Source organism: Anomaloglossus baeobatrachus, chromosome 1 (assembly GCF_048569485.1).
Source record: "Anomaloglossus baeobatrachus isolate aAnoBae1 chromosome 1, aAnoBae1.hap1, whole genome shotgun sequence".
Taxonomy (NCBI): Eukaryota; Metazoa; Chordata; class Amphibia; order Anura; family Aromobatidae; genus Anomaloglossus; species Anomaloglossus baeobatrachus.
In genome coordinates, this window is record NC_134353.1 from 651,806,412 (window position 1) to 651,828,707 (window position 22,296).

The 22,296-nt window shown below is 42.7% G+C and overlaps 2 protein-coding genes across 2 annotated transcripts in view; both read left to right on the forward strand.

Moving 5' to 3' along the window:
* Positions 1-22,296, forward strand: part of NDRG2 (NDRG family member 2) — a 402,510-nt gene that overhangs the window by 111,726 nt on the left and 268,488 nt on the right. The gene's annotated exons all lie outside the window — the stretch shown is intronic.
* On the forward strand, positions 6,090-7,094 carry LOC142297181 (olfactory receptor 10A7-like). The gene has a single exon (XM_075341451.1). The coding sequence runs from the start codon at positions 6,090-6,092 to the stop codon at positions 7,092-7,094; it is 1,005 nt and encodes a 334-aa protein (XP_075197566.1).

The following is a 22,296-nucleotide window of genomic DNA, read 5'->3' on the forward strand; positions in this document are numbered from 1 at the left end:
GTCTTTTCCGGAGTGCACCGTTCTCAAGCCTCCTGGTTTCCTTGTTTCCCATGGGGCGGTGCTCAACTGATTGATTGACCGTAGAATCAATGCAATGCTTGGCCAAACTGTGCACTCTGTATCTGAAGCATGCTCCAGCAAACCCGTGCAGTGCAGCGCTTACAAGCTCAATAATTGAGAATGAGCTGTAATAAACAATAAAATACGCATGAGTAATTATCAGGAGAACAAGGCATCATTTTAATAAGTAAATTGAAAAATTGCTTGTTTTTACAAGTACTGTCCAATTTTACACATCTTTTAATTGGGAATAACCTTTTAAAGCTTGTTTTCTGTAAACTTGGCGAAAAGACTTGTATGTCTCAAAGGTTTCTATTACAGAAGTTAATCCCCATTATGCATTGTTCATGCCACAATTCAATCATTATGTTTCCGCTTATACAGTATTATTAATAGGCCCAGGTAAATGGCACAATAATAAATCTTTTATAATGATTGTGACAGACTGTTTTGTAAACATGGAAAAATTGTGTTGCAAAATCAATCACACGGAGGGTTGCACAACTGTCTCTGATCCAAGGGCCACATTGTCAAATATTATCAATTTTAAGAGCAACACTAGAAATCAAAGGGGTATGAATAGTGATGAGTGAATAGTAAACTATTCGGGTTCGGATTATTTGTACCTAATACTATTCCAGTATTCGTCATAAATAACGAACCTAATGCAAGTCAATGTGGAACACAAGTATTTTTCTTGCAGATTTCCCATAAAAATGCTCGGGTTCCCCATTGACTTGCATTAAGTTCTTAGATGTAACAAACACTGGAGTAGTACTCGGTATTCGGTAAGGATAATATGAACCTGAATTTTTCACTATTCGATCATTACTAGATGTTACTAGCTGTAAAATGTATTGAATATCAAGAGTGTATGCCTAATGAGTCTGACAGTTGGACTTTCCACTTTCAGGACTCTCACCTTTTAGGAGAATGGAGATCCTCTTATCTTCCAATCAGCACTCCAGAGAAGGCTAGACTTGGTATGCGTGTGACTCTCTCCATTATAGACCGTGAGTGAGTGTTGTGCCAACAGTCTTGCATTTCACAACTTGTATAAACTGCGGACGAGAGAGTCACATGAATAGGCTACTACTAATAACCTATGTTCTCATTGTTGGATGGATAAACAGTGGTCAGATGACCTAATTTTTCTAATATATGATGGAACCAAGGTGTCTTCAGAGTGCACTTTTAATTACTTACCATTGCTCTTATACTCCTCCTCTCTCTAACATATGAGCAGCCACACACACAGACAGATATTTCTATATCTAAACAGATGGGGGTAAAAAGCATGGCTTTGTGAGCCACACTTGACCCATGGGTTGTACACCCGATATATAGAGGAAGCACTTACTTTGTAAATTGTACTCCAAATCTACCTGTATAATTGGGGATCATTTGAAGCTTTTTTCTTGGCATTGTTATCAGTCTGTCTAAGTTTAGTGTTTTATATCCATCATAACAACAGAACCTGAGGACTATTGTATAAGTCAGGACGGTCTGCCATTCTTGTCTCCATTATGCATACACTAGGTTAAACAAAGGCTTAGTCATTCTTCAATTTTAAAGGACTAAACTTTCATTCAATTCCTAAAAATGTTACTTCTTAACATGGCGCTCAAATAGGGGTTAACAGGGCCACAGCTACGGAAGGTGAACAATATATTATGTGCATTGACTTCTGTAAGCGAAATAAGTGACCTTGTCTATTCCTCAGGGTTATAATACCAAGATCAGAAACAAATGTCATTCCTTCAGGAAAGAATGCAGGGTGAAAAAAGTCCATGGCATCAACCCAACAGAGGTAGGGTAAGAACCAAAATGAAAGGGTGAAAACACCATATTTCTTCATTTCCAAGACTCTCTGAATATCACATGGTAGAATATGTTGGCTGTCATATCGGAGGCTTCTCCTTAGAAATAACTTGGTGATGGATCCCAGACATACAGAATCACTAGTAATAAAGGTGTAAGCACTGCCCTAAACTCTGCATTATCTCTAATTACAGATCGGTGTGTGTAGAGTTCAGTCTGGTAAACGGTCAGCTTTTCATTGTACACTATGTCCCCGCACATGTACTCTTAGGCTCCCGCAGTTATAATTAGAATACAATTTGTTAAAATATCAGGTGTCTATCCTGTTTCCTCTCTCTATTTTTAGTATATGTAAAGAGACGTGAAATTCAGTCCAAAATTAATACATAACTCATTGTGGTGGGTATCAAATGGTTTGAAGCAGATGTAATAATTATACCTGAACCTTTTCTGTAGGGGGAAAAAAAGTACGTTACTGGTAAAACCTATGAACATGAGTAATTACTGACAATTTCATCTGTCATCTGGGCATCTGATTGATGACTTGATATATGTCTTGACCTGAGAGGACCACACAGGTTCAAGTGATCATGTTAAATAAACATCCGTATAGCGTAACAGCTATCCCGCAGCTGAGATATCATTCTAATATCAGTTTTAAGGGCTTAAAGGCACAGTAAAAGCAGAATCAAGTAAAGAAATTGATGATGGTGATGATGATGATGAGTCTTAACTACTCAATACTACACATAATTTCGGCATTAAAAGGGTTGTCTAATGTATCTTTATTTTAACAAATGTGTGGGTCCATGATTTTGTATGATTTAGTGATATATATATATATATATATATATGTATTACAAGTTCTTTTCTTGCACTTGTTACTACAGTTTTCCTCTTAAGGGGGCTTTATACGCAACGACATTGCTAACGCGATGTCGTTGGGGGTCACGGAATTCGTGACGCACATCCGGCCTCGTTAGCAACGTCGTTGCGTGTGAAACGCACGAACGACCACTAACGATCAAAATTACTACCATATCGTTGATCGTTGACACGTCGTTGTAATCTCAAATATCGTTGCTGTTGCAGGACGCAGGTTGTTCATCGTTCCTGTGGCAGCACACATCGCTATGTGTGACACTGCAGGAACGAGGAACAACATCGTACCTGTGGCCGCCGGCAATGAGGAAGGAAGGAGGTGGGCGGGATGTTCCGGCCGCTCATCTCCGCCCCTCCGCTTCTATTGGGTGGCCGCTTAGTGATGCCGCTGTGACGCAGAATGAACCTCCCCCTTAGAAAGGAGGCGGTTTGCCGGCCACAGCGACGTCGCTAGCCAAGTAAGTATAGTGTGACGGGTGCTAACGATGTTGTGCGCCACGGGCAGCGATTTGCCCGAGACGCACAACCGACGAGGGCAGGTGATTTCACCAGCGACATCGCTAGCAATGTCGCTGTGTGTAAAGTGGCCTTTAGACTGCACAACTTTCCTGTATTCAAAAGGGCTCCTGGTGGAGGAGCATCTCACCAGACCTGTCCATCAGCCTCTTTCAACTCAAAAACACTTCACATGGGAAAGTTGTTTCTCAATTGGAGGGGGCAATGAACAGGTCTGACCAGTCTATCAGTCTCCTTCAATTAAAAGATAGCTTTCCCATATGAAGTGTTTTCCATTGGAGGTGGCTGATGAACTGATCTGGTCAGGAGCTCCTCCACCAACAGCCATTTTAAAAATAGAAGAACTGTGCAGCCTTGAGGCTTGAAAGCTGTACTAACAAGTACAGTAGAGAACCTGTTATACGTATAACATGTCCCCAGCACATCTGTAAAAAAAAAAAAAAAAAAGGAGACCACTCTTGCAGTAGCGGAATTTCTCTTCTGGGCAAGTGAGGGTGACTTTTTTATTTTATTTGTGCTATAATCTTTACAGTGGAGGACAGCAAATTCAGATCTTAAAGGCTATTAAAAAATTATACACAAAGTATGTTAGAAAATATAACTTTTTTCTTAACCCAAACATACTTAAAGCATGTCATAGTCAAGATAATCTCCTTCTATCTTCCCTTCTTTTACTTGTATTCCTTTTTTTAAAACAAACGAATTATACATGTACAGCAGATGAAATGTCTTGAATACGTCAGCAATTTTGCATGTAAATATATTTGTAAAGGAGCTATTGACATGAATTTCTCACAAGATGTCGTAATAACCCATCCAATCCACACAGCCAAAGAAATCAAACCATAGATATCCATAAATTTAGTGATGTGTGATAATGAGAAATGACTGGAAAAAATTATTGAACACATGAAGAAAGAGAGGTGGAAAAAGACATGGAAAGTCATGGCACCCACTGAAATGTATCAATAGAAAGCAATCCTGTCACTTAGTGAAATATAATATCAGCTGGTTTAGCTGATGACCTATAAAAAGGTGTCTCCTTACCAAGGTGTCACACAAGAAACATCTCATGATGGGTAAAATCAGTGACCTGTCTCAGGACCTTCACAACCTTATTGTTGCAAAACTTACTGATGGCATTGGTTACAGATAAATTTCTAAAGGACTGAAGGTTTCAGTGAGCACTGTTGGGGGTTTAATCCAGAAGTGGAAGGAGCATCATTTCACCATAAACTGGATAAAATCTGGTGCTTCCAGCAAGATTTCAGACAGAAGAGTGTAAAGACTTATCAGAATAGTTCTGCAAGAGCCAAAGACCACCTGTGGAGACCCACAGAACGTCCAGGAATCAGTAGCTACTATAGTTTCAAAGAAAACAATAAGTAATGCACTCAACCTTCATGGCATGTATGCATGCTCACCATCCAAGACTTCATTGCTGAACAAAAAGCATGTTCAAGAGCCTTTAATGTTTGCTTAACAGCACTTAAGGCCCAGTCACACACAACGACTTACCAGCGATCCCGAAAACGATGCGACCTGATAGGGATCGCCGGTAAGTCGCTGGGAGGTCGCAGGTGAGATGTCACACAGACAGATCTTACCAGCGATGCAGGAACAATACAGGTCGCAGTAGCGACCTGTATAACGATCTCAGCAGTCACTGTGACCCTGTCACACAGTGTCAAACACAGTGATGTGTCCTGCCCAGCAGGACATTGCCTTTGAAGAAAATGGCCTGGACCATTCTGCAACGACTAGAGATCTCACAGCAGGGGCCTGATCGCTGGTAAGTGTCACACATAACGAGATCGCTAACGGGATCGCTACTGCATCACCAAACGGTGACTCAGCTGCGATCTCGCTAGCGATCTCGTTATGTGTGACACTACCTTTAGACAAGCCTGGAGTTTACTGGGAGAATATAGTCTTGTCAGACGAGATCAAAATTTAACTCTTTGGATACCATAATACACACCATGTTTGGAGGCTAAAAGACACTGCATATCACCATAAAAACACCATTCCAACAGTAAAGTTTGGAGGTGGGAACATCATGGTGTGGGACTGTTTTTCAGCCTAAGACACTGGCAAATTTCATTTAATTGAAGGAAGGATGAATGGACAAATGTACTGAGACATTCTTGATAAAAATCTGCTGCCATCTAAAAGGATGATGAAGATGAAATGAGGGTGGACATTTCAAGAAGACTGTGATCCCAAGGAAACTCTCACTTGTTTTCATGGAAAGAAAATAAATCTGTCAGTCACCTGACCTGAATCCAATAGAAAATTTATGGAAAGAACTCAGAGTTCATAGAAGGAGCTCACTGAACCTTCAGGATTTGAAGAGTTTTTGTGTCGAAGAATGGCCCAAAATCACACCTGAGCAATGCATGTGACTAGTTTCTCCATAAAGGAAACGTCTTGATGCTGTAATCACCAACTAAGGATTTTGTACGAAGTATTAAATACATTTCAGTAAGCGTGTTCAATACTTTTTCCCTGTGTCATTTCTCATTATTACATCACTAAATTTATGGACATCTATGGTTTGCCTGTGTGGCTTGTTACTGACATCTGGGGAGGCATTCATGTCAATAGCACCATTAGAAATTCTGTATATTAACTTAGAAAATTGGTGACTGTGTTCAATACTTATTTCACCCACTGTATATAGTTGTAGCTTTTTCTGGATCAAGCTTCATTTTAAGAGAAATCTAATGCATGCCTCACAGTTTGTATGCTATACATTATAGAAATAAAATTTACATTAAATTTTATATCCATCTCTATTGTGCGCCTAGATGACCTCTGCAAATTACAAAGTTCCAGGAAATCAGACTAATATTGATGAGTTCATTCTCTTGGGATTCACTAATTTTAACATAAAGATTCAGTCATTTCTTTTCCCCCTTTTCCTCTTTATCTACGTATTTACAATTCTGGGCAACCTCACAATCATCACCGTGGCCACCCTGGATTCCTTTCTTCACACACCCATGTACTATTTTCTCCGGAACCTCTCATTTCTTGAAATGTGCTATATTACAGTGACCCTTCCCAAGCTGCTCCACACCTTTGTGGCCAGGCGGAAGATAATATCCTTTTCTGCATGCCGCACACAGATGTATTGCTTCTTTACTCTTGGGGTCACTGAGTGCCTTCTCTTAGCTGTCATGGCATATGACCGCTTTGTAGCCATCTGCAACCCCTTGAGATACTTTTCAGTAATGAGCAAATCTACATGCTTAAAAATGGCTGCTGTGTCTTGGATCTCTGGTAACCTTATCTCCCTTGGACAGACTGCCTCTATTTTTTCCCTTCCCTACTGTGGTCCTAACCTTATTAACCACTTCTTCTGTGACATCCCTCCAGTGCTAAAGTTGGCTTGCACTGATGTTTCTGGTAATGAGATTGCGGTTTCAGTCACTGGTTTTCTTGTCCTTCCGTTACCTTTTGCTCTTGTACTTTACTCGTATGGACGCATCATTGCTGCTATTATGCGCATAAGCACCAATAAAGGACGGCAGAAGGTCTTCTCTACTTGTGCCTCGCACTTCATCTCTGTCACACTGTTCTTTGGAACTGGAGCTTTTACATATGTTAGGGTAAAAACTAGCAATACTCCAGATAATGACAAGATACTGTCTCTGCTGTATAGTGTAGTAACTCCACTTCTAAATCCTCTTATATACAGTTTACGAAATCAGGAAGTTAAAGGAGGACTCAAGAAACTCCTGCACCAAAAAGGAGGAATGAAGGAAACAAAACTATCTACAAATGTTAAATCGAGAAATAATGACAAATGAAATATTATTGAAATATTAAAATATTATATTATTGAAAATAACAATTTCTTTGGCAGAAAGACACCTTGTTATACATTTATTCCAACTCTAAAATACCAACTAGTTTATAAAAATTAGGTAAAACAAAAAGTACAGTGCAATACACACACACACGCACACACACACACACACACACACACATACACACACACACATACACACACATACACACACACACACGCACACATACACACACACACACATACACACATACACACACACATACACACACACACACACACACACACACATACATACACACACACACACACACACACACATACATACACGCACACACACACACACACACACACACACATTGCCATATATATTTCAAGGTGCCTTTTCAGGTAACAAGCCTCAAACTGCTGATCCATATGCTTATACATTGACCAGCAAAAGGGTAACAATGTTTTGAACTTTTGACTTTCAGGCTCATATCTCACCAATCACTACAGCTATGAACGCATGATTACCTTCATTTTATAGACAATTATCTTGGCTATCTCATATATGAGTTTGACTTGTAACTGTTTAGCATATGAATAGTTATGCAGATTCATGTCATGTCACTGCATTGTCATTGTTTTTCTCCAAAAAATTTTACATTTTTATTTTTTTGGTAGTAATTTGTAAATAATAGTTTCACTTTCAACACTGCCTGAATCCTTCTGGGTATGCTCTTGATCAGATTCAAGCAAGTCTAAACTGAAATTTGATCCCAAGCCTCCTCTAGACGTAACAATGTAGTGCATACTGGTCAATTCAGTTGAGTATGCACAGTTGAAACCAGAAGTTTAAATACACTATCTAAAAAGTCACATCTGCATGTTTTTCCTCACTATCTGACATGAAATCAGAATAAACCTTTACCATTTTAGGTCAATTAAGAACCAACATTATTTATATTTGCCAAATGCTAGAATAATGATTATTATGTCTTTAAAAATTTTGGGACAGCCCATATGATGATGGCATGTCTTTGAAAGCTTCTAATAGGGATATTGCCAATTAATCTAACTTTTTGTGAGTAGTGTATATGTTACAGGCAATGTATGAAAACCCAGCATTCTATAGAATACCTAGGCAATGTATACAATCCCTGTCGTTTTCAGGCAAGGTATCAAATGTCTGCGTTGTTCTATACTTTTCCTAGGCATTACATAAAATGTCTAGGTATTATAAAGAATGACAAGAACTGCTCAGGCAAAGTCTGATATAATGCCCAGATTGGAAAAGTCTTTAGTAACAAACAGTCAAAAAACTAATGAAATAAGTAACAAACAGTCAAAAAACTAATGAAAGAAGAAATCCTAAATGAACAACAGGATATCTTTACTGGGAAAAATACAAAGAAATAGAAGTGTCATTCCTGACTATTAGTCTTTAGTAAGAAACAGTCAACAAAATGAAAGAATAAATGCAAAATGAACAACAGGATATCTTTGCTGGGAAAAAAAAGAAAAGGAATCTGAAGTGTAATTCCTGACACCTAATTTTGGACGGACCACCCCTGTAGTATTCTACACTCCGCCTGTTTGTCATTTAGGTATTCTATAGAATGACTAAGAAATGTATGAACATCTGATGTATTTCATACTTTGACGACCTATTTCCGGCATTGTATACATTGCCTAGGTATTCTATAGAATGCCTGTTTTTACACATTGCCAGTAACATATATACCACAATTAGCCTTATATTTTAAAGTGTCAAGAAATATGTGTCCTCCCTAAAAAAAATTGTTTAAAAGAACTGAGAGTCCTCAGTGGTTGATACCTTTTAATGGCTAACTGAAAAGATGGTAATAATTGCAAGCTTTCGAGACTACTCAGGTCTCTTCATCAGGCATGGTATAAGACAAAATCTGAAGAGTCACATATTTATACACAACAGGACATATGTCATCTTTTCAGTTAGCCATTAAAAGGTATCAACCACTGAGGACTCTCAGTTCTTTTAAACAATTTTTTTTATCTCTACTGGCTAACACGGTACAAAGATATATTTTACTTGTATCCTTCTCCCTATGCTTTCTGAACTATTTACCACAAGATCATTTTGTAGAAGCATCATCACTAACACCAGCAAACAAATGTGCCACCTTTGCAGCAGAGAAACCCACAATAAGGGCTCGCTCACACCGTCTGAGTAGTACGATCTGATTTTTTTTGCTAATAGCATTTAGACCAATGTTATTCAACGGGGCAGAGCTGATGAACAATTTTTTTTCACTGATTAAGTCACACTGCAATTTGGCTCACAAATCAGACAATGTGCACTCATTCAAGTCTGAGTGCAGTTCGATTTCCAAGGACTCGCAGAATGGAGAAGATGCATGGTGGAACAAGGGGCTACTGGCAGTAGGGTTCTGTGAAGGCCTTTTTACTCTGTGGGGGTAACATACGGTGAGTGGGAGGCATATTTATTGGCATCCTACTCTATGAGAGCCATGAGAGGGTTATCGTAGTGAGTGAGAACACTAAAGGGCAATAGGTGAAAAATTACTGTGTAAGTACTGCAATACAAATCCCTCTTCCTGTCTTTAAAACGTGCAGTAGGATGCATACCCTCTAGTAACTGTACATATGCGCCATTTTACCCTAGCTACTCCAACGAATATACAGTCATGGCCAAAAGTGTTGGAACCCTTGAAATTGATGCAGAATATGAAGTATTTTTCCCAGAAAATTATTGCAATTACACATTTTTGTAATACATATGTTTATTTCTTTTGTGTGCATTGGGTCAACACAAAATAAACTAAAAAAAGTAAATTGGACATAATTTCACACAAAACACAAAAAATGGGTAGGGCAAAACTCTTGGCAACTTTCCAAAATTTTGGGTTAACAACTTTGTTTCAAGTATGTGATGCTCAATCATACTCACCTGTGACAATAACAGCTGTGGGCAATATGAAAATCACACCTGAAACCATAAAAAAGGGAGAAATCTACTCAATCGCTGCAATGTGTATCTGTGTAAGCCACACTAAGCATGGAGAACAGAAAGAGGAGAAAGACTTGTTGGAGGACTTGAGAACCAAAATTGTTGAAAAATTTCTCAAGGTTACAAGTCCAACATCAGAGTGCTTGATGTTCCTTTGTCCATGGTGTGCAACATAATCAAGAATTTTTCAACCCATTGTATTGGATTGTATCTAATCTCCCTTGTCGTGGACAGCAGAGAAAAATTGCTGAAAGGTTGCAAAGCACGATACCAAAGGACCCTACTGCTGACACAGAGACATAAAAAAGCTAGACTGCAGTCTGCCAAAATATAAGTGAGTAAGCTAAAATCCTCCGAGGAAAGCATCTTATGGACTGATAAGAGAATATAGAGCTTTTTGGTAAAGCACATTATTTTACTGTTTATCGAAAAAGTAATCAGGGCTAGAAATAAAAGAACACAGTACTTACAGTCAAATATAGTGGAAGTTCAAAGATGTTTTGAGTTTGTTTTGCTGCCTCTGGCACTGGGTGCCTTGACAGTGTGTATAGACATATATTTCCAGGACTTTTGCTATGGGGACCAACGATTTCTATGTATGCCACTGGGTAAGTGCACAGTTTTGTTATTTGTTGCAGAAATTTCTGCACCATTTCTGCATTTATTGTAAGGAAAAAATCAGTTGCAAAACCGTGCGGTTTTGATGCATTTTCGGTGCATTCGTGATGTATTTTTGCCTCACTTTTTTCTGGTACAGATTTTTCCCATTCACTTGAATGGGCGAAATGTGCAGCAAAAATGCTGAAAGAATTGACATAGTGCAGATTTAAATCTGCACCAAATTTGCAAGGAGAAAATACTCAGCATGTGAATTACACTTCAGAATTCTCATTGACTTTGTTGGCATCAGGATTATCTTTTTTTGTTTTTTTTTTAGGTTTTGTGACAAATCTGCTCTCAAAAATGCATAAAAAACACAATGTCTGCACACAGCCTAAGGGATATTTTGCACACTACGACATCGCAGGTGCGATGTCGGTGGGGTCATGTCGAAAGTGACGCACTTCCTGTGTCGCTCTCGACATCGTAGTGTGTAAATCCTAGATGATACGATTAACGAGCGCAAAAGCGTCGTAATTGTATCATCGGTGTAGCGTCGGCGAATTCCATAATTACGCTGACGCGACAGTCCGATGTTGTTCCTCGCTCCTGCGGCAGCACACATCGCTGTGTGTGAAGTCGCAGGAGCGAGGAACATCCCCTACCTGCGTCACCGCGGCTCCCGTCGGCAATGCGAAAGGAAGGAGGTGGGCGGGATGTTTACATCCTGCTCATCTCCGCCCCTCCGCATATGTAGTAGTAACTGTACATATGCGCCATAACACCCTAGCTACTCCAACGAATATACAGTCAAGGCCAAAAGTGTTGGAACCCTTGAAATTGATGCAGAATATGAAGTATTTTTCCCAGAAAATTATTGCAATTACACATTTTTGTAATACATATGTTTATTTCTTTTGTGTGCATTGGGTCAACACAAAATAAACTAAAAAAAGTAAATTGGACATAATTTCACACAAAACACAAAAAATGGCTAGGGCAAAACTCTTGGCAACTTTCCAAAATTTTGGGTTAACAACTTTGTTTCAAGTATGTGATGCTCAATCATACTCACCTGTGACAATAACAGCTGTGGGTAATATGAAAATCACACCTGAAACCATAAAAAAGGGAGAAATATACTCAATCGCTGCAATGTGCATCTGTGTAAGCCACACTAAGCATGGAGAACAGAAAGAGGAGAAAGACTTGTTGGAGGACTTGAGAACCAAAATTGTTGAAAAATTTCTCAAGGTTACAAGTCCAACATCAGAGTGCTTGATGTTCCTTTGTCCATGGTGTGCAACATAATCAAGAATTTTTCAACCCATTGTATTGAATTGTATCTAATCTCCCTTGTCGTGGACAGCAGAGAAAAATTGCTGAAAGGTTGCAAAGCACGATACCAAAGGACCCTACTGCTGACACAGAGACATAAAAAAGCTAGACTGCAGTCTGCCAAAATATAAGTGAGTTAGCCAAAATCCTCCGAGGAAAGCATCTTATGGACTGATAAGAGAATATAGAGCTTTTTGGTAAAGCACATCATTCTACTGTTTATCGAAAAAGTAATCAGGGCTAGAAATAAAAGAACACAGTACTTACAGTCAAATATAGTGGAAGTTCAAAGATGTTTTGAGTTTGTTTTGCTGCCTCTGGCACTGGGTACCTTGACAGTGTGTATAGACATATATTTCCAGGACTTTTGCTATGGGGACCAACGATTTCTATGTATGCCACTGGGTAAGTGCACAGTTTTGTTATTTGTTGCAGAAATTTCTGCACCATTTCTGCATTTATTGTAAGGAAAAAATCAGTTGTAAAACCGTGCGGTTTTGATGCATTTTCGGTGCATTCGTGATGTATTTTTGCCTCACTTTTTTCTGGTACAGATTTTTCCCATTCACTTGAATGGGCGAAATGTGCAGCAAAAATGCTGAAAGAATTGACATAGTGCAGATTTAAATCTGCACCAAATTTGCAAGGAGAAAATACTCAGCATGTGAATTACACTTCAGAATTCTCATTGACTTTGTTGGCATCAGGATTATCTTTTTTTGTTTTTTTTTAGGTTTTGTGACAAATCTGCTCTCAAAAATGCATAAAAAACACAATGTCTGCACACAGCCTAAGGGATATTTTGCACACTACGACATCGCAGGTGCGATGTCGGTGGGGTCATGTCGAAAGTGACGCACTTCCTGCGTCGCTCTCGACATCGTAGTGTGTAAATCCTAGATGATACGATTAACGAGCGCAAAAGCATCGTAATTGTATCATCGGTGTAGCGTCGGCGAATTCCATAATTACGCTGACACGACAGTCCGATGTTGTTCCTCGCTCCTGCGGCAGCACACATCGCTGTGTGTGAAGTCGCAGGAGCGAGGAACATCCCCTACCTGCGTCACCGCGGCTCCCGTCGGCTATGCGAAAGGAAGGAGGTGGGCTGTAAACATCCCGCTCATCTCCGCCCCTCCGCTCCTATTGGCCGCCTGCAGTGTGACGTCGTAGTGACGCCGCACGACCCTCCCCCTTAATAAGGAGGCGGTTTACCGGCCATATCGACGTCGCACGACAGGTAAGTGCATGTGAAGCAGACGTAGCGATAATATTCGCTACGGCAGCTATCACAATGATATTGCAGCTGCGATGGGGGAGGGGACTATCGCGCTCGGCATCGCAGCATCGGCTTGCGATGTCGTAGTTTGCAAAGTACCCCTTAGTGTAGTGTGCTTAGTGTAGAGCTAGGGTACTAGTACTAGGGTAATAAAGTTGTTTCATAACAGAAATGAAATAAAAATAAAAATAAAAAATATTACAATATACATCTTTTTAAATGTTAGCAAAAGCAGAAAATGACTGGGAGATCAAAATACAATCTATCGTTACATTTGTATTTTTGTCAAATTACAAAGCATGTGCTTAGGGGAAAAGGATTTCAATACTGGACATGTGGTAGCAACTCAAGGAGTGCTGACTGTTCACCATTTAGGAGGCACAAAATACTTTCTTTGCCTTTGGCAAACAATGCTACACCACTGTATACCGTATATTATATTTTAAGTAGTCAGTGATTGAGAAGTGTGTCAATCAACATATAATGCCTGTGATTATTCTAGCTTTGCGCATTTCTGAGAATGGAGATTATAAAACATAAATTGACTGAATAAGTTGCTTGCCCAATTCAGGAACACACCAGAGTTACTAAGTAAACCTTAAAGGGAATTAAACCTTAAGGGTATGTGCGCACGTTGCTTTTTACCTGCTTTTTACTTGCTTTTTACCTGCTTTTTTGCTGCTTTTTCTTCTGCGCTGTTTAATGCCAAAATGGATGTGTTCTTCTATTCAAGCAAAGTCTATGGGAATTTGGGTTTCTTGTTCACACTATGTTGTTCAAAATGCTGCCTTTTTGTGGCAGAACTTTGGTCAAAAACTCAGCTTTGCAGTGCAAAACCCAAATGGCAAAAACAATTGACATGTTGCTTCTTTGAAAAGCTGAGTTTTTGACCAAAGTTCTGCCACAAAAAGGCAGCATTTTGAACAACATAGTGTGAACAAGAAACCCAAATTCCCATAGACTTTGCTTGAATAGAAGAACACATCCATTTTGGCATTAAACAGCGCAGAAGAAAAAGCAGCAAAAAAGCAGGTAAAAAGCAGGTAAAAAGCAACGTGCGCACATACCCTAAAGGGAATCTGTCACCACCTTGACCTTTTTAAACTGTTAATATGGGCATACAGGTTATAGAACGCTGACAATAGTCTTACCTTTAGGCCTAAGCCACATGGCAAGAAAATCAGTGTGAGTGGAGTGCGATAAAAAAAATCGCATTCCACTCGGACCAATTCTAGCCTGTGTGTCAGCGCACATGAGCGATTATTTTCTCAGCCCTAATCGGACCGAGAAAACAATCGCAGCATGCTGCAACTGTAATGCGAGACTGTTTTCTCTCGCACCCATTCAAGTGAATGGGGAGAGAGAAAAATCGCACTGTACTCGCGATACACCAGTGTACCGTGCGTGCAGAGCGAGAATCGCAATATCCGGCTACGGAGGAGAGAGGGAGAGAAATCCCTCCCTCCCCTCCTCAGTGCCGGCCCGCCCCCCTCAGCTGAGGTCCGCTCGCACAGTCGGACCTCAGTCGCATGGATACTAGCATGACACTCGGCTCCTGCTATGCTGCCAGCGCGAGCCGAGTGTCATGCGAGCATCGCACTAGTGCCCCGTCTGGCCCTGGCCTTATGGCTCATATCAAAAGCCTTGTTGTGGAAAAATCATCTTTTATCACTTTATGTAAATTACCTCTTCCAAGCTACGGGGGGATGCGGCCGGGAAGATAACTCCACCTCCAGAGATTTTTATAAATAAAAGGGGCGTTACCAGTGTGACACATGTAACTGACACAGAACAGAAGAAATTAAAATTATCTTCTTTCAAACACATCTTTTGCAGCTCCCTGAGCCCTGCTTCATTGCAACAATATTGCAACACTGTTTTCCTGCAAGCTGGAGGCTGAAGCGGAGAGGCACCTGCAGAAGTGTCAGTTAGGCCTAAGACACACGCGAGAAAAATGGTGCCAGTGGAGTGTGATTAAAAAAAAAATCACATTCCACTCGGACCAATATTAGCCTGTGTGTCAGCAAACATGAGCGATTATTTTCTCAGCCCTAATCGAACAGAGAAAACAATCGCAGCATGCTGCAATTGTAATGCGAGACTCTTTTCTCTCGCACCCATTCAAGCCTATGGGGCGAGAGAAAAATCGCACTGCACTCGCGGTACACCGGTGTACCGCGAGTGCAGTGTGAGAATGGCAATAGCCGGCTACGGAGGGGAGAGGGAGATAAATTCCTCCCTCCCCTCCTCTGTCTCGGGCCGCCCCTCCTCAATGTCAGCCCGCCCCCCGCAGCTGAGGGTCGCTCGCATGATCGGACCTTAGTCACAAGCACACTCACATGACATTCGGCTCCCACTGTGCTGCCAGTGTGAGCTGAATGTCATGCGAGGGGATCACAGTAATCCCCGTGTGGCCCCAGCCTTATAATCACACTCAGCTCTACAGTAAGAGCTGAGAGCGTCCATTACACATCACACTGGTAACGCCCCTTTTATTTAAAATATGCATTGGAGGCGGAGTTATCTTCCAGGCAGCATTCGTCCTATAGCCTGGAACAGCTTATATACATAAATTGATAAAAGATGATATTTCAACAACAAGGCATCTGATATGAGACATACAGGTATGGATTTTTTAGCATTCTATAACCTATATGCCCATATTAACAGTTTAAAAATGTCAAAGTGACAGATCTGATTTAAGGATCTGACACTGTCATGGCTTCTGATCTATGGGAACTATGATGCAAGTGTATAAATAGCCTGGTGTCATAGAATAGCTCACAAAAAAGTTGTTCCAGAATATGAAAAAAACAACACAAGACACTTGATTATATTTAGCGTTGTAGTGCGAGTTTACTTTTTGTGAGGTTTGCCAAATGACATTCATAGTTCTGACCTTTGTAATTCAGGATCTGGCTGCACACTGACATGCTCGTACAATGTGCTCTTATGTGTTGTGAATGGTGGGGTGTAGTTAGGATCTGACATCCAGCTGTGGAAAATCTAAATGTCGTGTGCAATGTATTAATGAAAAGATAATTGAAACATGATGAATACCAATGTCTTCTGCTTCACTAATTTATAGTACATTAATTTTAACACATATTTAAGATTAATAACACAGATAAAATACGTGTATTTTTAATACATACTGATTGAGGTTTTTATTCTTCTACTCTTCTACTCTGGTACATCTATTTCTTTAAAGGGAGCCTGTCACGTAAAAAAAATGCTTTTAACCTGCACATATAGAATCAATCTGCATGTTAATAGTATTTTTAAGCTATGTGGACACAAATTTAGAGCCTAGCTACTGTGCAGAAATTACCTTTATTCTTACGAGCAGCCTCTAGCTTTCAGTCATAGAGGATTGGCAAGGCGCGCCTTCAGTCTCAGTTCAGTACATAGTGAGCAGAGGATGTAACATCACACTCATCTGTGTATCAGTCCTGAGCCAGCCTATCAGTCAGTTCCGGGGAGTGGTTATATACACTGCTCACTATATACTTATTGGTTACTGAAACCGTGCCTCTATGACTGAAAGCCCAAGGCTTCTTGGAGGAATAAAATTAATTTTCTCCAAGCAGCAGGACTCTCAGTGCAGTGACTGTACGACTTCACAAAGCTGTAAAACTGTAGATTAATCCTATATCTATAGGTTAATAGTGTTTTTTGACATGGCAGGCTCCCTTTAAAGAATTATTCTCGTTTTCTTTCTTCAGGAGAAATATGGAAGTTGTACGTCATAAGGGTGGACAGTGTGGTGGTTATATTTTATAAGATGGGATGGTATGGAGGCAATATTTTAGAGGAGTGGAAAGTTTATACGTAATGTACCATAGGATGAACAGTGTGGAGAAAATATTTTGTGCAAAGAGCACACTGGAAGGCAATTATGTATTCAGGGTAAAAAAATGGGCAGATATGGGATATTATAATAATACTGTTATTTTTAATCCCTTCATGACCTTTGATGTACCTGTGCTGTTTTAATGTATCCTTGATAGTTCTGTTAATGCACTTATGCAGTATTGATGTTTTTGGTGCTGTATTCATGTATTGATGATAGTTTTGGTGATGTATTCATGTCATTTTAGTGTTTTTTATGCAATATTCATGTACAGATGGTTGTTTTAGTGTTTGTGTTCATCTTCTGATGGTGATTCTGCTACTGTTTTCATAATGATGGATCTAGTGATGTTTTCATGTACCAATGGTGTTTCTGGTGCTGTAATCATATATTTATGGGGTTGTCCGCTACTAGGACAAACCCTTCTCATTCCCAATGTTTGGCCTCACTTAAAATTTAAAAAAGCTTATACTTCTGTGCTGACACCATTCCAGCAGTTCAGACACACACATGCCCGTGGCTCACATGAAATTGTGACGTAATGCAAGCATGCTTGCAAGCCTTGATACCATAGTCTCCACCAAATCCTGTTCCAGCTGAAGTTGCTACTCTGGTAGCAAATCCAGCTCCGGGCTCTGGCCCTCATTTGTCTGCTCCTCCACGGTTTGACGCTGACCCCAATCAATGTAGGGGATTCATAAATCGGTAGTCCTTGCACTTTGAACTTTTGTCTCATCACTTTGGTTTGGACTGAGCCAAAATGGCTTTTATGATGTTTCACATGACCGACGAAGTACTTGCTTGGATCAGTCCATTATGGGAGAGAAGTGATTCTGACATCCTGAACCTGCAAATCTTTCTAGAGGCGTTCTGCAAGGTATTCATTTAACTGGGTCGAGTCTCCTCAACAACATCTTCACTCCTTAGAGTTCACCAGGGAAGTCTCACCATAAGCCAGTATGCCATCTGTTTACGCACCATGTCTTCCGAACGAGGCTGGAATAATGAAGCGCTGGTGGCTGCATTCTGTGAAGGACTGTCAGGCAAAATCAAGGACAATCTTGCCAGCCATAATGCACCTACTTCCCTGGACGACCTGATATCTCTAGCTATCTGCATTGATCGCAGGTTCCAAGAACATTCCAGAGAAGTGACCTGAGAGAGGAGATTGTTGCGCCTAGCTCCTACATTCCACAGACCCATCATGCCACAACCCGTGGTCCCCGATGCTTCCCCTGAGCCCATGGAAATGGATTATTTTAATCAGGCAAAGCCCTGCAGAAAGAGCCAACTTTCTGAGGTGCAACGGGCCTACTGCAGAAGTCCTACTCACTTGATCCGTTTCTGTCCTAGAAAGCTGGGAAACTTCCAAGCCTAGGCTCCGTTGGAAAGGCTACCCTAAGTGAAAGCAAGTCCTCTTCATCCTTATCCATATCCGTCTCTGTATTCCGTGGCATCACCCAATTCATCAAGTCGGTCTATCTGGACTCTGGTTCCGCCGGGAACTTCATACAAAAGGCCATTGTGGACCGGTAATGTAGCGCCCTTGAGCCATCAAGAGCTACAGGGCATTGCATCCTGTCAGAGATGCTGAGCCTGCCCCCAGGGACCCAGAAGACCAGTGCCGGTAAGACCAAAACACTCATGTGTCGCGGGCGAGGATGACGCCGCCGCTGCTAGTCGCTCGCTAACGCTCGGGTCCGGCGCTGCTGCGGCTGCTCGGTGGCTCGAGCGGTGGGCCGGATCCGGGGACTTGAGCGGCGCTCCTTGCCCGTGAGTGAAAGGGGTGGTTGGTTTGGGGGGTTTAGTCCGTGACGCCACCCACGGGTTGTGGTGAAGGTGGGCACCACCGCTGCTGGTGACAGGGATCCCGGGAGCTTTGGTAGGGAGCAGCTGGGATGTTGTTTTCCCCCTCTGTGGGTAGGGGTCGGTGGTCCCGGGGCCCGGTGGTGTGACGGGGAGGCAGGGTTGGTGAGGGGCAGGGTTGCAGGGACAGCGCAGCGCGGTGCCGGATGGCACGGGTGTACTCACTCAGTAAGAGATGCACAAAGTCCTCGGTAAACCAAACGGCTGGATAGACGGGTCCCGCAGCCGGCTGCAGTGTCTCTCAGGTGATGACAGGTGATGGCGGCTGTCTTTCCCTGCACCTTGATGTACTTGTTTAACTACTATGGATCCCCAACGGTAGTCCGCTCCCCGGTGTATGGATGCCGGAGGAGCCCGTTTGCCCGCAGGCACTGTCCCTTGGGTCTCTAGCCTTAGGCGGTAGCTGTATACCCTCACGGTGTGGGCGGTTGCCTTCTATCGAGTTTTTGGCTGCTAGGAAACCCCTGGGGTTCCGGTCACACTCGGATTTGACTATTGTCAGTGGCTCCAAGCCTGGTCGGGGTCTGATGGCCCTGCCTGTGTGTGCTGGCTTCACTTCGCTCCCCGGTCGGTACCGGCGGGCCAACGCCTGATCCCGGTCCTACGGTTCCGCGTTGCTTCACCACTTCTGCAGACGGCCACCACCGTCTGCCAACCTTGCTGTCAGTGCCTGGGCCACAAACCCAGACACCCAAGTGTTTACTCCTCGCTCTTCAAACTCCAAAACTACTCAACTCACACTTTTCCCGCCTCCAGGCCTGTGAACTCCTCGGTGGGTGGGGCCAACCGCTTGGCTCCGCCCCACCTGGTGTGGACATCAGACACTGGAGGGAGGCAACAAGGATTTTTTGTTTGGCTAATGTTACTTTCTAATGGGGTGGGGGGAGGTGTGAGTGTTATCTGTGACGACCTGGCTAGTCCAGGGCGCCACATTCCCCCTTGGTGAAATGCAAACCGTCCGCGGGCTGCCCGTCCATCACCGGTTTTATTTTTTTTTTATTTAAAACTGTATAAACATAAATAACATGTAAACATTTCAAACATAAGCATTTTTGTCAGGACACTTCAAACATTGCACATATAAAAAACATTTTTAATAATGATGGACGGACGGATGTCTTCCGCTCTCCCACCCAAGCAACCTAGCCCTGATGCTGCCCCTAAGAAGTGGGCAGCACCCCTTGACCCCAGTCCCCACGTCCAGGGGGACCCCTGACCCCCGGAGGATGGCCACCGGTCCTGGTGGTGGCCGGGCCCCAGCCTGCTCTGCTGCGGGCCCTTCCTCCAATCTGCCTCTCCGGAGGCGGCAACGGTTTCCATCCCAACACTTATTTACAAACCCACAAGTTCGCGGGTGGCCTGCCAGTTCTCGGCCATGTCCATGAGTAGTCTCTCATGCAGGTGGTAGACACATAATGTCCCTCCGGGACAACTTGCCGGCAATGGCCGGAATAATCAAGTGGACAATCAGATGAAGATCACGGTTGATTAATGTCATTCACTTAAACTGCTGAGGGTCCCAACGGGGACAACTTTATGCAACAGCGGACCACTGCCACTACTGGAGATCACCATCACCACTCGCTTCCTCCGGATCCGCCCTAGGACTGTATGGCGGAGGAAGTGACCGGGGCTGCTCGTGGTCATCATGGCTCACCCTTCTCTGGACATCCAGGGCGAACCAGCCCCTCTCTTCCAGGTGACAGGTAAATGTGACCAACTCTCCCGCACAAACGTCACTCTCTGGATGGCCCAGGGACAGCTGGCTGTGCACATCTCGCCTGGAGAAGAACGCCTCGACCCCCAGGCTTGGCTCGTGAATAAACCCCCATCCACGCCGGGGGTAGAATTGCCGGACTTGACCTTCAAAGATCGGGCCCCGAGCTTCGGGAGAGGCTCTCCGGAGAGCATCCTTTGCCTCTACAATGCGGGCCAGGATAGCAGCCTTCTCTTTCTCCCGGGCCTCTGTCTCCCGGCCCATCAGGTTTGGCTGCCGCTCCCAACATGGCGGCTCCTCCTGCGCGGGGGTTGGGCCCAGCTGGTACCCCCCGATGCGGGCCACGCCCGGCACCTTCTGGTTAGGGGGGCACCGCTGTGTCACGGCCTGGTTTGCTGCCTTGCAGCAAAAGAAGAGCTTGTTAATCAATTGAAAAAAACGCTCATGTTGGAGAAGGTGATGGTGGAGAGGTGCAAAGAAAGGATGACAGCAACATTTTTCAGTAAATGGATAAAGTTCATAAGCGTTATATGTTCTAGAGAAGAAACAATACAAATAATGTCCACATTTGTGTCTACGGAATGGTACATGAAGGAAGACCTGTCAGGGTCCCTGTGCGAGCTGAAAATATAGTTGGTCAAATTCTGGGTTGTGTCGCATGGCGAGGGGAGGGGGAATGGGAGGGATAGTGTCTACAAGTAATGTTTGTAACAAGTTATCAAGGAATGCTGAAGGGGGGTAGCGGAGACTGAACAATGGAAATATACACTGACGAAGAAGGGGAAGGAGCAAATTTGATGACCGTGACAAATATTTGATCGATAAATTGTAGAGACTATGTTATTTGATATTTTGATTTGTTGACCCTTATTTTCTTCATTCTGTACCCTATTTTACCATTTACAAGAAAAGAAATAAAAATTTGTTTTAAAAAAAAAAAAAGGAACCTGTCACCAGATTTTTCCCTATTAAACTAAAAGAATCACCTTCTGCAGCTCCTGGGCTGCATTCTATGAAGATGCACCTTGGCCCTGACTCCCCTTCCAGGCCCCAAAAATAACTTTATACAACCTGGCCGTTAGGTATGCTAATTACCTGTGTTGGCCAGATAGGCGGGCTTATTTTCTACTCCTGTCCGCCCTCCTGCCGCTGATCGCCGTCCTCCTTTCTTGATTGACGTAATGACGCCTCTGTCATCATCCTCGTCGCACTTTCAAATCTTGCGCCTGTGCAGTTATGACAGCTTGCGCAGGCGCAGTTCGCTCTGCCATATCGTGGGCAGAGCAGAAAACATAGCTGCCCTCGCTCGCGCTGGTGAGTTAAATGTCCAGGCGCGATATGGGCTGATACGAGGATGGCGCATTTAGCTCACCGGCGCAAGCAAGGGCAGCTATGTTTTCTGCTCTGCCCACGATATGGCGAGCTGCGCCTGTGCAAGCCACCATAACTGCACAGGCACGAGATTTGAAAATGCAACCAGGATGATGACAGAGGCGTCATCACGTCAATCAAGAAAGGAGGACGGCGATCAGCGGCAGGAGGGGGGACAGGAGCAGAA